The 11,835-nt window shown below is 35.6% G+C and overlaps 2 protein-coding genes across 14 annotated transcripts; one reads left to right on the top strand and one right to left on the bottom strand.

Annotated features, from left to right (window-relative positions):
* Nucleotides 1-1,192: 1,192 nt before the first annotated feature.
* LOC113301224 (trafficking protein particle complex subunit 1-like) lies at nucleotides 1,193-4,126 on the top strand. Of its 4 annotated transcripts, none has more exons than XM_026549986.1 (6): nucleotides 1,193-1,328; nucleotides 2,099-2,365; nucleotides 2,452-2,566; nucleotides 2,658-2,776; nucleotides 3,404-3,461; nucleotides 3,906-4,126. In XM_026549986.1, exons 2-5 carry the CDS (start codon nucleotides 2,142-2,144, stop codon nucleotides 3,450-3,452), a joined length of 507 nt encoding a protein of 168 aa, XP_026405771.1. In that variant the 5' UTR covers nucleotides 1,193-1,328; nucleotides 2,099-2,141; the 3' UTR covers nucleotides 3,453-3,461; nucleotides 3,906-4,126. The 4 variants fall into 4 exon arrangements, with proteins under 4 accessions (XP_026405771.1, XP_026405770.1, XP_026405768.1 ...); XM_026549985.1 differs by having other exon boundaries at nucleotides 3,901-4,126; XM_026549983.1 differs by lacking the exon at nucleotides 3,906-4,126 and having other exon boundaries at nucleotides 3,404-3,770.
* Nucleotides 4,062-11,154, bottom strand: LOC113301222 (DNA mismatch repair protein MSH4-like). 10 transcript variants are annotated; one of them, XM_026549978.1, is made up of 25 exons: nucleotides 11,011-11,076; nucleotides 10,714-10,723; nucleotides 10,412-10,615; nucleotides 10,253-10,288; nucleotides 10,046-10,158; nucleotides 9,668-9,713; nucleotides 9,290-9,336; nucleotides 9,068-9,175; nucleotides 8,833-8,908; nucleotides 8,608-8,680; nucleotides 8,366-8,511; nucleotides 8,176-8,261; nucleotides 7,675-7,814; nucleotides 7,449-7,588; nucleotides 7,322-7,372; nucleotides 7,167-7,230; nucleotides 6,504-6,647; nucleotides 6,345-6,415; nucleotides 6,122-6,180; nucleotides 5,864-6,020; nucleotides 5,434-5,486; nucleotides 5,209-5,307; nucleotides 4,927-5,041; nucleotides 4,709-4,819; nucleotides 4,062-4,367 (listed from the first exon to the last, which is right to left on the bottom strand). In XM_026549978.1, exons 3-25 carry the CDS (start codon nucleotides 10,502-10,504, stop codon nucleotides 4,203-4,205), a joined length of 2,193 nt encoding a protein of 730 aa, XP_026405763.1. In that variant the 5' UTR covers nucleotides 10,505-10,615; nucleotides 10,714-10,723; nucleotides 11,011-11,076; the 3' UTR covers nucleotides 4,062-4,202. The 10 variants fall into 10 exon arrangements, 7 of the variants coding, with proteins under 7 accessions (XP_026405763.1, XP_026405762.1, XP_026405760.1 ...); XM_026549977.1 differs by lacking the exon at nucleotides 10,714-10,723 and having other exon boundaries at nucleotides 10,724-11,154; XM_026549975.1 differs by lacking the exon at nucleotides 10,714-10,723 and having other exon boundaries at nucleotides 11,011-11,154.
* Nucleotides 11,155-11,835: the final 681 nt, after the last annotated feature.

Genomic DNA, 11,835 nt, shown 5'->3' with positions numbered 1-11,835 from the left:
CCCACTCTGAAACAAAACTCTTCCATTTGCGTCAATGGATTCCCCGGTATATGCTTTAAACTTCATATGAAGAATCGATACAGCAATCCCTTGCAATAATTCTCATAATCGGTTGGTCATTGAAATCATTTGTGTAATATAATTTCATAACAATTAAATAGACATCAACACTACCCACTACCCACCAAAGCTTTCTAGATTCAAATTGAAAACCCTAAGAATGATTAATCAAATCAATATGCCATTCATCTGATAACAAAGCTAAAATCTATTGTGGAGATGACGGCTAACAATATTTATGTTATCAAAGTCAGATATTCATTCCCGTCAAAGGGGATTAATCATAGGTTTAAAAAGATGATGATGGAATGACAAAAATTGAACGGTTTTTGTAATGATGATGATAGCGTGTAGGCTATCTCATGAGGACCCGTCGGTTTCATATAATTGATTGTTGCGTCCATTTCTATGCCTATTCTTTGAAGCTCCATTACCACTTTGCACTGTTTTCTTAGAGGAAGATGATACAATTTCAGAATTGATTGAATTAGCTGATGGTCTTAACTATTTTGATGTCAAGGATATTTTGGATATTTCATTTCCCTTTAGAGAAGACAATCCCTCCTTTGAAATTTTAATTCCCTCCTCGTGATCTTTTCCCTCCTCAAATCCATTGTTTCCCTCCTATTAACATGACTCAGATTATGGCGGTGTTTCTCAAGTTTCAGAAAAATAAGGAAGTAGGAGAAAATTTTTGTTCGTGCATATGGTTTGGCAAAAAGATTAGCCAAGATCTTCTGGTTTTATCAAAAAGTTGCGATGAGTCTGTATTATAAGTAGGGAAATTTCGTCCGAGTCGGCCAAATATATCAAGTTGATCCTAGTTAACGAGTCAATAACAATATTCGCTCTCCTCGGATCCGTTTTTGCTCTCCCTTTAACAAAAATCTAGTATAAAAACTCAAAGTGTCCTTTGGTATCTACCGTCACGTGTTAATCCAAGAAGAAAAAAATGAATGCTCCTATTAAGGGGTTGTTTGGTAACCATTATTTTAATGGATTATCAACCCATAATCCATTATGCAGATTATAATGGATTCTATATCTGTTTGGTAACCATTATGATAATTGATTATTTTAATCATAATTGAAAAAATCCATTATTTATAATTATCTATATTCATAAATTTTACCAAACAACGCCTAAGACTGCGCCTCTGTCTTCTTCCCCGATTCAAAGTGGTTTTACTTCTAGTTCTAGAATCTAGACTAGTAGTACCTCAAAACATTTCTTGATATACAAAACTCCGTAGGACTACAGAATTCAGGTACGGAAAATTTATGGTCTGATCAATTATATAATATAAATGCAACCCCTTTACATTCTTTACATTTCATTATTGGTTGGATTAGAATTGATATTAATTTTAGGTCGATTGAAATTGAATTTCACCCAAAGTTTTAGGTATATTTGATTATTTTTTTTATGTTTTCATATTTAGGATCAACTATTGATATTTTTTGTTACTAGAGATCTGAAATTGTAATCTTATGTTAGACACATCAAATAATATAGGGTTTTCTTAAGATTTAATTTTTTTTTTTACGAAGATCTCAGATAGTGTTTATTGAAGGAACTACATTTAGTTTGAATACGAAGCTTTAAAACTAGAAATTCGCATATTTTGTTCCCTTAAATTTAAAACACTGTATATATTTTTGTACTTGATTTTGAACTCTGCAAAGCGGGTGTTAGTTTTTCTTTTCTTTTGACCTTTCGTGGATGATGGTGTAAGCTGTAAAGGTTCTATTTTTAGCTAAAATTGTTTCCTGAAACATTTTAATTTGATAAGTTTTATGTTATATTTGATTTTTTTCTTTTCTAGAATGTCTTTCATGCCTGAAAGGGTTCAGGTTTTTGGCTTTAGTTTCGGCTTCTCTAAATGTCTTTCTTCCATAGTTCTACTCTAGTTTGTATCTGTGATGTCATATTATATTTGTGTTAAGCTTGCTACTACCCATCTTATTTGCTATTCTAGATAGAAAGCATATCATATTTAAGCATTTGGCATTGAGGCGAATGAATTTGTTTTGGCAGGCTACAAGAGACTGCTGTAAGAACTGTTTGAAGTTTCTGAGGGATGCAGTTCTTTGGAGGCTCTGAGGTCAGTCCATCACCTCCTATACCCAGTGGTGCTGGGAACCGTGCTCACATGATGTACGTGTTTAATAGGAATGGTGTGTGTTTGCTGTATAGAGAGTGGAATAGACCTCTGAGAACCCTTAGTTCCCAACAAGATCACAAGCTCATGTTCGGACTTCTTTTCTCACTAAAATCTTTTACTGCAAAGATGGATCCTTCCAGGTAATGTAGACAAAACCTGCACCATTCGACATTCTTATAACATTCGGCTCAGTTTCTTGTTCTATATATATATGTTTGTATTTCAGTGTTGACAAAGGAAACCTTGGGGTGCCTCAATTACCAGGTCAAGGATGTTCATTCCATAGCTTCAGTACAAATTCCTACAAATTAAGTTTGATGGAAACCCCCTCAGGGATAAAGGTACGTTGAGAATTTATACGTCTTTTTTATGCAAAAAGAAAAGAGGAGGATGAGCTTTTGTAATTTAGTCAGACTTATTTAATTCGTGCAGATAATATTGGTCACAAATCCAAAAACTGGTGATTTACGGGAATCCCTAAAGCACATTTATAGTTTGTACGTGGAGTATGTTGTCAAGAATCCCCTCTATAGCCCAGGGACTCAAATTAGGTAATTTTTCAATTATTTTATGATTATCTTCTTGAACTTGGTAATAGCTGTTATCGTGTTATACTTTTTTGTTGGTACAACCTATGTTGTGAAAGGCACTCTAAGCGCACGAGTCGTGCAAGGGCGCCTAGATAATAAAACGCACTAGGTGCAAAAATGGGTGTTATTTTATTTCTGGGCTCCTCAGGCGCGCCTAGGGGCTAGGCTAGGCGAGGCGAAGGGCTTGGTGCCTCGCCTAGGGCCTAACACAACATAGGTTACAGCCATTCTTGATTTTCAGGACTAGTTTAAGATGCTGGACTCAGTGAACTTTTCATTTTAGGAACCACAGTTGACTCGAATTGGGCATTTGACAAATAGTTTTGATTTTCATGCCACCTATCACTCATCTTAGGAACCATTGTTATGTTATCTGGTTCATTGGCAAATACCAGTCAGGAAAGCATATGGCTCAGGTTATTACCATCGGTTAGTAGTTATAACATTTAAGAAATACTATTGAGGCCAACTATATTGTGTTTTTTGTTTTTCGTCTCTTTGATTGAGATGGGAAGCTTCTCTGCCTTCTTCTCCTTGACAGAAATCTGGATTTGCAACTTAACCCATTCTTGTGGTTTTTGTTTTCAGGTGTGAGCTTTTTAATACAGCTCTCGGTCAATACGTGAAGAATGTGTAGTACATGGAGGTACATATATCATTGATGATCTGCCAGACCAGTACTAAACTTATCTCGTTTTTCTTGACATGTATCCCTATAAAGACGATTGAGAAATATATTTACAATATTGTCCACTCTCGTGCCCATTTATATCGCAATTTTCAGTTAGTGAGCTAAACATTAAAGCTTTAGCCTATTTTCCTCTGCATTAGTGTTTGCTGAGCTTCCAGGTTCCATCTTACTTTGAAAAATCATCTGCTTGAAAACCCGAAAATGCTAATGCTTATGGGAAATGTAATTACATTTCGACTAAGTTAAAGATGCACGTGATTTCCAGAATAGATTGATCTCTTATCAAGTACGCTACAAAATACCATCCAAGTTGGTGCGCATACCATCCAGCTTATTCATTAGTATGCTCTCTCATTGACTTTGTATCTGTTGTGCTACCTGTTTGGTTACATAGAGCAGTGGAGTGAAGTTTCCTCAAATGCAAGTTGTGACATCGGTGTTGCAGCTCAAATTTAGCATCTCACAAGGCGATCTCAAGTGAAAGACGTGTAATCTAGGATCGTGCCTTTCTGAATTAATTGCAAGTTTGAAGGCCTACTTTTGGAGCATATATGCTGATGTATATTGTACATTTTATTTTTTATTTTTTCAATCAAGACTATTAAAGAGGACATTATTCAGTTTCTTGACCATCCACTATCAAATATCATTACAACAAAAATGAAGATATACATCAGAAGTCAGAACCCTAACTATTTATAACTTCTCCTCGATGCAACTTTCCTTCAGATTCTGCAATGCTTCTCGGATAGAATCCTCATCTTGGTTGGAGCATTTCAAGCAAATAAGTCTTTGAGCAATTCGATACACCATCTGAATCGAATTATACTCCATGCAGTTAACTTCCATCCTCCTTGCTTCCTGCACAACCCCCAAAACGACCCAACAGTATTACAAAGATCCTACATAGAACTAAATAATACAACTAAAAATTTATGTTTTACATCAAAACTTATATTCTCATTTGATGACCTCATGCATATAAAACAGTTTGATGCATGCATATGGTATTTGTTTAGCTGTTTCCAAAGTTTTCAAATGTCTATGCATTGGTTTTAAAGCTCGACAGAAATATGTCAAAATAATATGTTTTGTGCCACATATTTGAACATGATTAGTTAGGTCCACAAAAAGGAAATCCCAACTACTTAAAAATCATGTGATGAGTATATATGGTGCTAATAGAAAATGGTAGATTTTACCTTTTCTGTTATCTTTGATGTGATGCTTCTTGCAGTTTCAATTACAGAGCTAGGCAACCCTGCAATTCCAGCCAATAAGAGTCCACAGTGTGGCACATGTCTGATGCCATCCTTGAGTTGAAATTGGTAAAGCAGATAATATTTTTGAGTAAATAAAGGAGGAAAGAATGGGAAGGATGCCCATCAAAATGCAGTTGAGAGAATCTGTTACGTATTACCTTGAAATCTAAGCGGTTGTTTTTGACATCGACGTCGAAATGGAGAATCTTCACATTCGGGTAAATGGTTGATAACTCGGATAGGTTTTCCATGTGAGTGGCAAATATAGTATATCTGAGGCTCGAAGAAATACTAACTATTAGTTGCAGTTAAAAAATTTGGGAAAAGAGAAATGGACAAACTAGTTTCTTCCAAACAGATAAATCCACTGGTGAATATAATAGATCCATCTATGTGTAGAAATGCAAAAACTATCATCCATCTAAGTGTGCAGTAGGTACGCTTTCAATGATACTAGATGCTCACAACAGCTCCACGTAATGGCAAATCCATCAGCAGACGATGTAGCACGCCCAAGTTCATCCGTAACAATCAGACTCCTAAAATTATACACACCCAAATTACAAAATTTATTATTTATTGATAAGGCCACAAAAAAGAATGTATTACAAGATAACTAGCAAAATCCCAATTTCAAACAAGTATGAAGGATTATGTTGATATACCTTGGAGAGACATTTTGCATTACGAAAGACGTCTCTCTCATTTCTGTCATAAACTGTGTTGATAGGAAAAGCTTAATCAAGAGATGTCATTTCATATGTAACATACAAATTACAAGAACGTTTTCTAAAATTCCTACACTTGATATTTGTGCCATCACATGAAAGATGAAAAAGCGTTGCCCAACAGATACTGACAGCAATCTAAATGAAAAGGCCGAGGACCTCACTAAATAGGAATTTTCTATAGACAACAGAGGTACCTTAAGAGACTTCCTTAACACTTGATTCATATTAAACACACTTTAGACTGCACTCCTCGGGCTTAATAATTTTGCCAAATGATTACATAGCTACCAATAAGAATCTAAGTGAGCAGATTCCTTTTTTTTTTGAAGGGAAATGTAGAAAAGCTGAAGTTTGGAAAACATACCGTGCTAGAGTTGCATTCGAGGCTATCCCCTGTTCCCATCCATGTAAATATGCGGTCAACCACTCTCAGAGATGCAAAACGGGCAGGAACATAGCAACCAATTTGTGCAAGAATGACTATAAGGCAAATTTGTTGGAGATAAGTACTTTTCCCGCTCCTGAGGTTGAAGTGCAAATGGCTCTCAACAAGCAGTTTGCAAATACCGAAATCCTATCAATTGAGAGAGACCAACCAAAACCTCCTTACAGATCCACTTACATGTTTGGTCCCATGACGATCACCATGTTAGATGCTTCAGAAAGGAAAATATTGTTGGGCTGTAAACCAATACCGAATTTAAAACTATTATGAAGAGCGTTAAGAAATAACGGTGACCACTTTTTCTTTTTGAAAAGGTAATGGTGAACACAGCTGCATATTGTACAACAATCAACATAAATTAACTCCTAACTACATAAATCAACCCAAAATTTGAACATACAATGAAATCGTTGTGTATGCTTTCCAGGATGGGATGCCTTCCAGAATCTATCGCCAATGGGCCGTTCTCTACTAAACAGGAACGCTGTGATAAGTTAATCTCTTACTCTGTTGTGCTTAAGCATTTCTCAACAGATAAGCTAGAGAACCAGAAAACCACCTGTAAATTCTGGCCTAGTGTACCGATCAACAGGCTTAGTGGATATTGTATGGGCAAATGAATTCACAAGCATGTCCAAAAGACAAAACACTTCTGCAAGTAGTGTAAGAACAGAAACATCTTTCCTGATGGCATCTACTAATCCTGCATAGAAGAAAACAATCTAAGTACAAAAGCATTAGATGCTGGTTAAATGGCAGTGGATGCGAAAAAGAATTCCCTACATATGGTTCATGATAGCCTTGAAAGGATCTACTGAACCAAAATGATAGATTCCAACCCAAATTGGTGCTTAGAGACAGGGATACAAACTAGTAAAAGAACAGGGATATAATCAATTACAGGCGTCAACAGGGAAACCAAAAAATCTATTTTACCGCATAACTAACTTCTTTATGGAACAAAAACTTTATAATTTCATCCAAGAATAGGTGGCGAGGACAGTAGGCTACTCAGGTTTTACTCATGCAAAATTCAACAGTGATGTAATTCGATCCCTTACCTTTCACAAGTGAGCATGGTTTTCCTGTATCTAATTTTTCAATCTTTTCGCATTCTATTAATGAACATAATTTTAATAAATACCCAGAAACATAAATACTGCAAGAAATCAAGTTTATACACAAGTCATACTATATCACCAAATACATAATTTAATGGCACCTTCCAGGCATAGTTCTGTCCGTACATAGCACTCTGCTGCTGCAGACTTGTTTCGAACATTCAACTGCCAATCAAGCGAAGAATGAATCAAAAAAAAATTCATGGGAGTCCATTCAGGTGGAGCTAAAATATACTGGAAGCACCGTGATACTTACAGAAGCAAGTTCAAGAGTCGAGCAATGGATGTTGTTCCCGTGTTTCAAGAGCTGATGGTTATCAAGTCAGCTAATGTTTGAAACAGTTCTGATGGATAAGTCGGAAGAATTGCAGAACTATCCAAACCTGAATAAATTTTCCAGGGAGATTTCCATTTATGTCCCTCCGCGGAATGCTTAAGTAAAATCCTTGCCTGTTGTTGAAAGGAATTTTCAAATTTGGCAGATGGAAATCTTCACGATATTTGTTTGCTAGGTTATGTATCGCTGTGAAGGCATTGTTGACATTAGTTTTCCAGAACTGTAGTGACATCTATATAAATTGATTTTGGTAATTGTGAGCAATGGAACACCTTCGCTAGTATCACAAAAGGATCGACGTGCAACATCCAGAAGCCCATCTATTCCGGCCTTGACAGCGAAACATTGTTGTGTGCGGGCAACAAAAGGAACTCGGGCATGAAGTACATCTTCATCAATGACATCACATATACTGAAAAAATAGAGTATAAATTACATGCTACAATATATAAGATAGAAAACAAAATATAGCATCGAAGCGGTAACATTTGCTACACTATTCAGAATAGCAAACAGAAAAACAGTTCCGCATAAGATGTCTATAAGATCGATCAAAATCACAGGAAAAAAAATGCCTGCAAGTATGACATGCAAAAGAGAACCTCTAAGTATAGTAAAGTTAAGCACGTGGTATAAAAGAAGGTACAAGAAGATTCTTATTTGCTCCAGAGTATCATTGAATGTATTCATTGTACAATCTAAGTGACAAAAAACAAGGCATAATTTACTACAAGGGAGGAATATGCAAACACAAAGATTGTATTCATATGCACCTTTTCCGTATGGACGCATATTTTCTATTTTCAAAGATCGACTTGTAAATATTTCCAAGAACAAAACTTTTTGCATCCTTGAGCACCTGGCAGAATTTAAAGTATACTTTAACCCTCAACTGTCTATTTACATGTTTGGTACTCAAGGGAAAAAGTTAAAGACTTCAAAAAAAAAAAACTTTCAACAAACCTTTGATCGTAATGGCAAGGCCTCTAACGCGGTTTTAAGAAGAATGATGCTTGATATCAGCACTTGACTCTTCTTCGAAGTATCATAGCTCAGCACCTGATTTGTAACTTTCTTTGGCTTGAAGCAAAAATGACAGAGAACCCTATCTGTTTGGGAGTCAGAAGAACTAACAATTACCAATGATGAAAGTGTAAACTATATACAAATTTGTAGAAGCATGTGAACTATTAAGTTCCACTTACCAGTTTCCTTCGGAAATTTACGAAGAACTTGAGTAAGTCCAAAGAATAGCTCCTCATTGCTCATCAATTCATCCTTGAAAAATAAAGTGCAAGGTTATCGACAAATAAATTGATTTTTGGTTTGCGTAAACCAGAAAATCATCATAAGCATAATTATGTTATTCTGAAGACATCTCTACTTCAATTTTGAAACATAAGATTGACAAGCATTAGTTTAGTACTCACCAAGCAGTCAAGTCGAGCATTGATGGTCTCGATATCTTTCAAAGGCTGCAAAAGATTTGCCCGAAGAAGTCTAGTCCTGGGTAAAGAACATCCGTGTAAAATGCGAGTTCCCATCTCCTCAAAAATTAGTGGTACTAGATATGTAATCTATTCAAACCCAGAGTAGAGATTTGTTGAGTTAAAAGCCCACTGAAGACAGACGAGAAGATTTATAATTTGCAAGGGATCAACATACCCCCCAATAGTTCTTGTTGTCTTGAGCATATAAAATACACTCCTCTTTTTGTTGCTTGTGCCCCAAAGTGATGAATTTAATGGCTCAATTATCTCCAAGTTCTGAACACTGTGATGCAAAGAAGACTAATAGATTAAGTATCCATAAATCCGGGAAGGAATTCAAGCACGGTGTAAAACATTTTCCGGAATAGAGTTTATTGCATTCATTGATAGAAAATACCTAGTAGCATCAATATTCACATGGTCAAATGAGCCATTGAAGGTAACCTGTGGAAGTTCATGCATCCAAGACAGATACGGTAAGAGATAACCCCAATAAAACAAGCCAACAGTTTTGTTCTAGTAAGATACATAAAACACATACTAAATTACAGAGTTTGCAGAAGAGAAAAATTTAAGCCTATCACATAATAATCTACAAATCTTATGGTCAGAAGGGGACAGTATGTGTTTCAGGTTGAATGATTCAGAATAAACTAAGAATGCTAGTTAGTTTGTGATCTCTCGATTCCCCAGGCAGTCCTCAACTACAACAGTTTCTAGAGAGCAAAAAATAATTAAGACAATAAATCCTGCATATTCAGTCCAAAACACATACCATCAATGAGTGGTTTGTAACAATAACTCCTTTCTCTGCCTCTATCCTGTGCATGATGATCAAAATAATTTTCAAACATTAGTCATAAACTCTGATAAAGTAGAACAAGATAAGAAATGAAGAAAGAATTTGATTGTTATAAAATCAACTTTTATAAGATTGGTGATCCATGCAGATAAGTGATAACTCATAATGCCGCAAAATGCGACTTGGAATCGTTGGGATCAAATTACATATGATCGTTTTATCTCAATGATTTCAACTCGCATTTTGTGGCACTGTGAGTTACCAGTTCAATATTTATCATGCAAACATGTAATTGTTTACTGCTACCAATATTCTATTTTTCACGGGAAATGATATTGAGTTCTGGAGTACCATTTGATCGTAGCAGCCGCAGCAGCTAAGCATAGATAATATTGTTTATAGTATGTATCCAAACCAAGTGCCGACGGCTCTTTCGCTGCTAAGCTTTGAACCAACAAAGCACCCTGTCACATATTAACAAAAACAAAAACTAGAATCACTTTAGTCAAAACATACGAACTTTCAATATCAAAACAATGTACAAAATCAGAGTTTGACCTTCGTGTCATCGAAACAACCACGCGCCATAACAACCTAGATTATGTAACCACAACGCACAAATATTTTTAATAACAAATCTCATTGTAGGAAAATATGTAACAACATGTATCTTTAGTGGTATTCGTTTCTATGAATGCTAAAAACTGGAATTACTACCTTCTTAGTTGTAGAATAAAATTTATCCACCAATTCAGAAACCCCAATCATACCATCAGGAGCAAACTTGTTTGAGGGCACAATTATAACCATAGCATCATAAAAATGCAATAGTGTTTTGGTGTTCTGATATGAACTACTGGTTTCTATATACTGAGAAAGATGCAATGATGCCGATCTCAAATCAAATGCCGCCACTCCTACCTGTACGGAAAAAGCTGTCGAAGTTAACCTAAATCAAAAAGAGAAAAAATCATCATAAAAACACCTAAAATGTTGAGAAAGAGAATTAACGATACTACCTCGAACTACCTGTGATTTGAAATTTAGATTTCCAATTAAAGGCGTTGTTTGGCCATTAATCACCAATAGAATTAACAAATTTCACCAAAGATGTTATACTAATCCCAAATTGAAGAATTAAGTAACTAATTTGATTTCGTTGAACAAAGGAAATTCCACAAACACTGAAAATCGGGATTATGACTACAAAAACCTAAGGAATCGAAGAAGAGAAGAAGAATCACTCTATTAAATTTGCTGGAACAACTTCAGTAGAGAAAGTTAAAAGAGATAATAAATTCAAGTGAGAGAGAAACCTCTTTAGCGCGATTTTCAATGAGACTGATAACAAAGCTAGATCTCTCTCCTCCAACTCCACCTTCTACTTCTTCTTCCATTATCAAATTCTTGATTTTGTTTCTCACTCTACTGGTTTCCTTTTAAAGAAAAATCGCGCCAGAAATGGGTATTGTTCTCGCTCAAGTTAGACTTTAACTCCAACATATTTATATACTTAAAAAAGAATCATTTTTTTTTTTTTTGGGACCATGGTTTTTTTTGCCTGGCGTTTTTAGGGGCCACCCCAAAGGATTTAGGGGCCATCAATTTATACCCAGGGGTACCCTATATGATATTGAAGTTACATAAATGCTCTTCTGGTAAAAATGTATAAAAACCAAATCAAAAAAAATTCTACTCATTTCAACTCTTCTTCTTCCAGTTTCATATTATCTTCCGATTGTGGAAGAAAAAAAAAATTTCCTCGTTCAACCGAAACATCGCCGCGAATCGTAAAATCAAAACATCGTCGATTCGATTATAAAACAATGGATAAGAGAAATGAAACCCACAGACCTAGAACCAAAAATGTTGCTCGGGGTATCGATCCAAACATTGGAATTTTAGCAAGAAATAAAGAAATTCTTGCTGCAAATGAAGAAGAACGCGAAGAACGCGAAGAAGAAGTACCCGGAAATGTAGTCGGTGGTGGCGATTCTGAGACTCAAACACTTCGTCAACTTCAAATGGCCCCAATTAGGTAAGAATCTATCATTTTTGGGGTTTATTTCGCTTTAATTCGTCGAATCGAGAAAAAAAATTTCTAGGGTTTTCGGTTATTTATCCAGATTCGGACGATATGC

The sequence above is a fragment of the Papaver somniferum genome, chromosome 8, assembly GCF_003573695.1.
Source record: "Papaver somniferum cultivar HN1 chromosome 8, ASM357369v1, whole genome shotgun sequence".
In the NCBI taxonomy this organism is placed as follows: Eukaryota; Viridiplantae; Streptophyta; class Magnoliopsida; order Ranunculales; family Papaveraceae; genus Papaver; species Papaver somniferum.
The sequence above is the reverse complement of the archived record's forward strand: the minus strand, read 5'-3'. Positions and strand labels throughout refer to the sequence as shown.

What these genes read in the sequence shown, in the direction of transcription:
- LOC113301224 (XM_026549986.1), top strand. Translation starts at nt 2,142, where the DNA reads ATGCAGTTCTTTGGAGGCTCTGAGGTCAGTCCATCACCTCCTATACCC. An exon ending in GCAAAGATGGATCCTTCCAG is followed by an intron (nt 2,366 to 2,451) that starts GTAATGTAGACA and finishes TTTGTATTTCAG; the next exon opens with TGTTGACAAAGGAAACCTTG. An exon ending in AAACCCCCTCAGGGATAAAG is followed by an intron (nt 2,567 to 2,657) that starts GTACGTTGAGAA and finishes TAATTCGTGCAG; the next exon opens with ATAATATTGGTCACAAATCC.
- LOC113301222 (XM_026549975.1), bottom strand. Translation starts at nt 11,091, where the DNA reads ATGGAAGAAGAAGTAGAAGGTGGAGTTGGAGGAGAGAGATCTAGCTTT. An exon ending in CATCTAGTATCATTGAAAGC is followed by an intron (nt 5,042 to 5,208) that starts GTACCTACTGCA and finishes TTCGAGCCTCAG; the next exon opens with ATATACTATATTTGCCACTC. An exon ending in CATCAAAGATAACAGAAAAG is followed by an intron (nt 4,368 to 4,708) that starts GTAAAATCTACC and finishes GGGGTTGTGCAG; the next exon opens with GAAGCAAGGAGGATGGAAGT.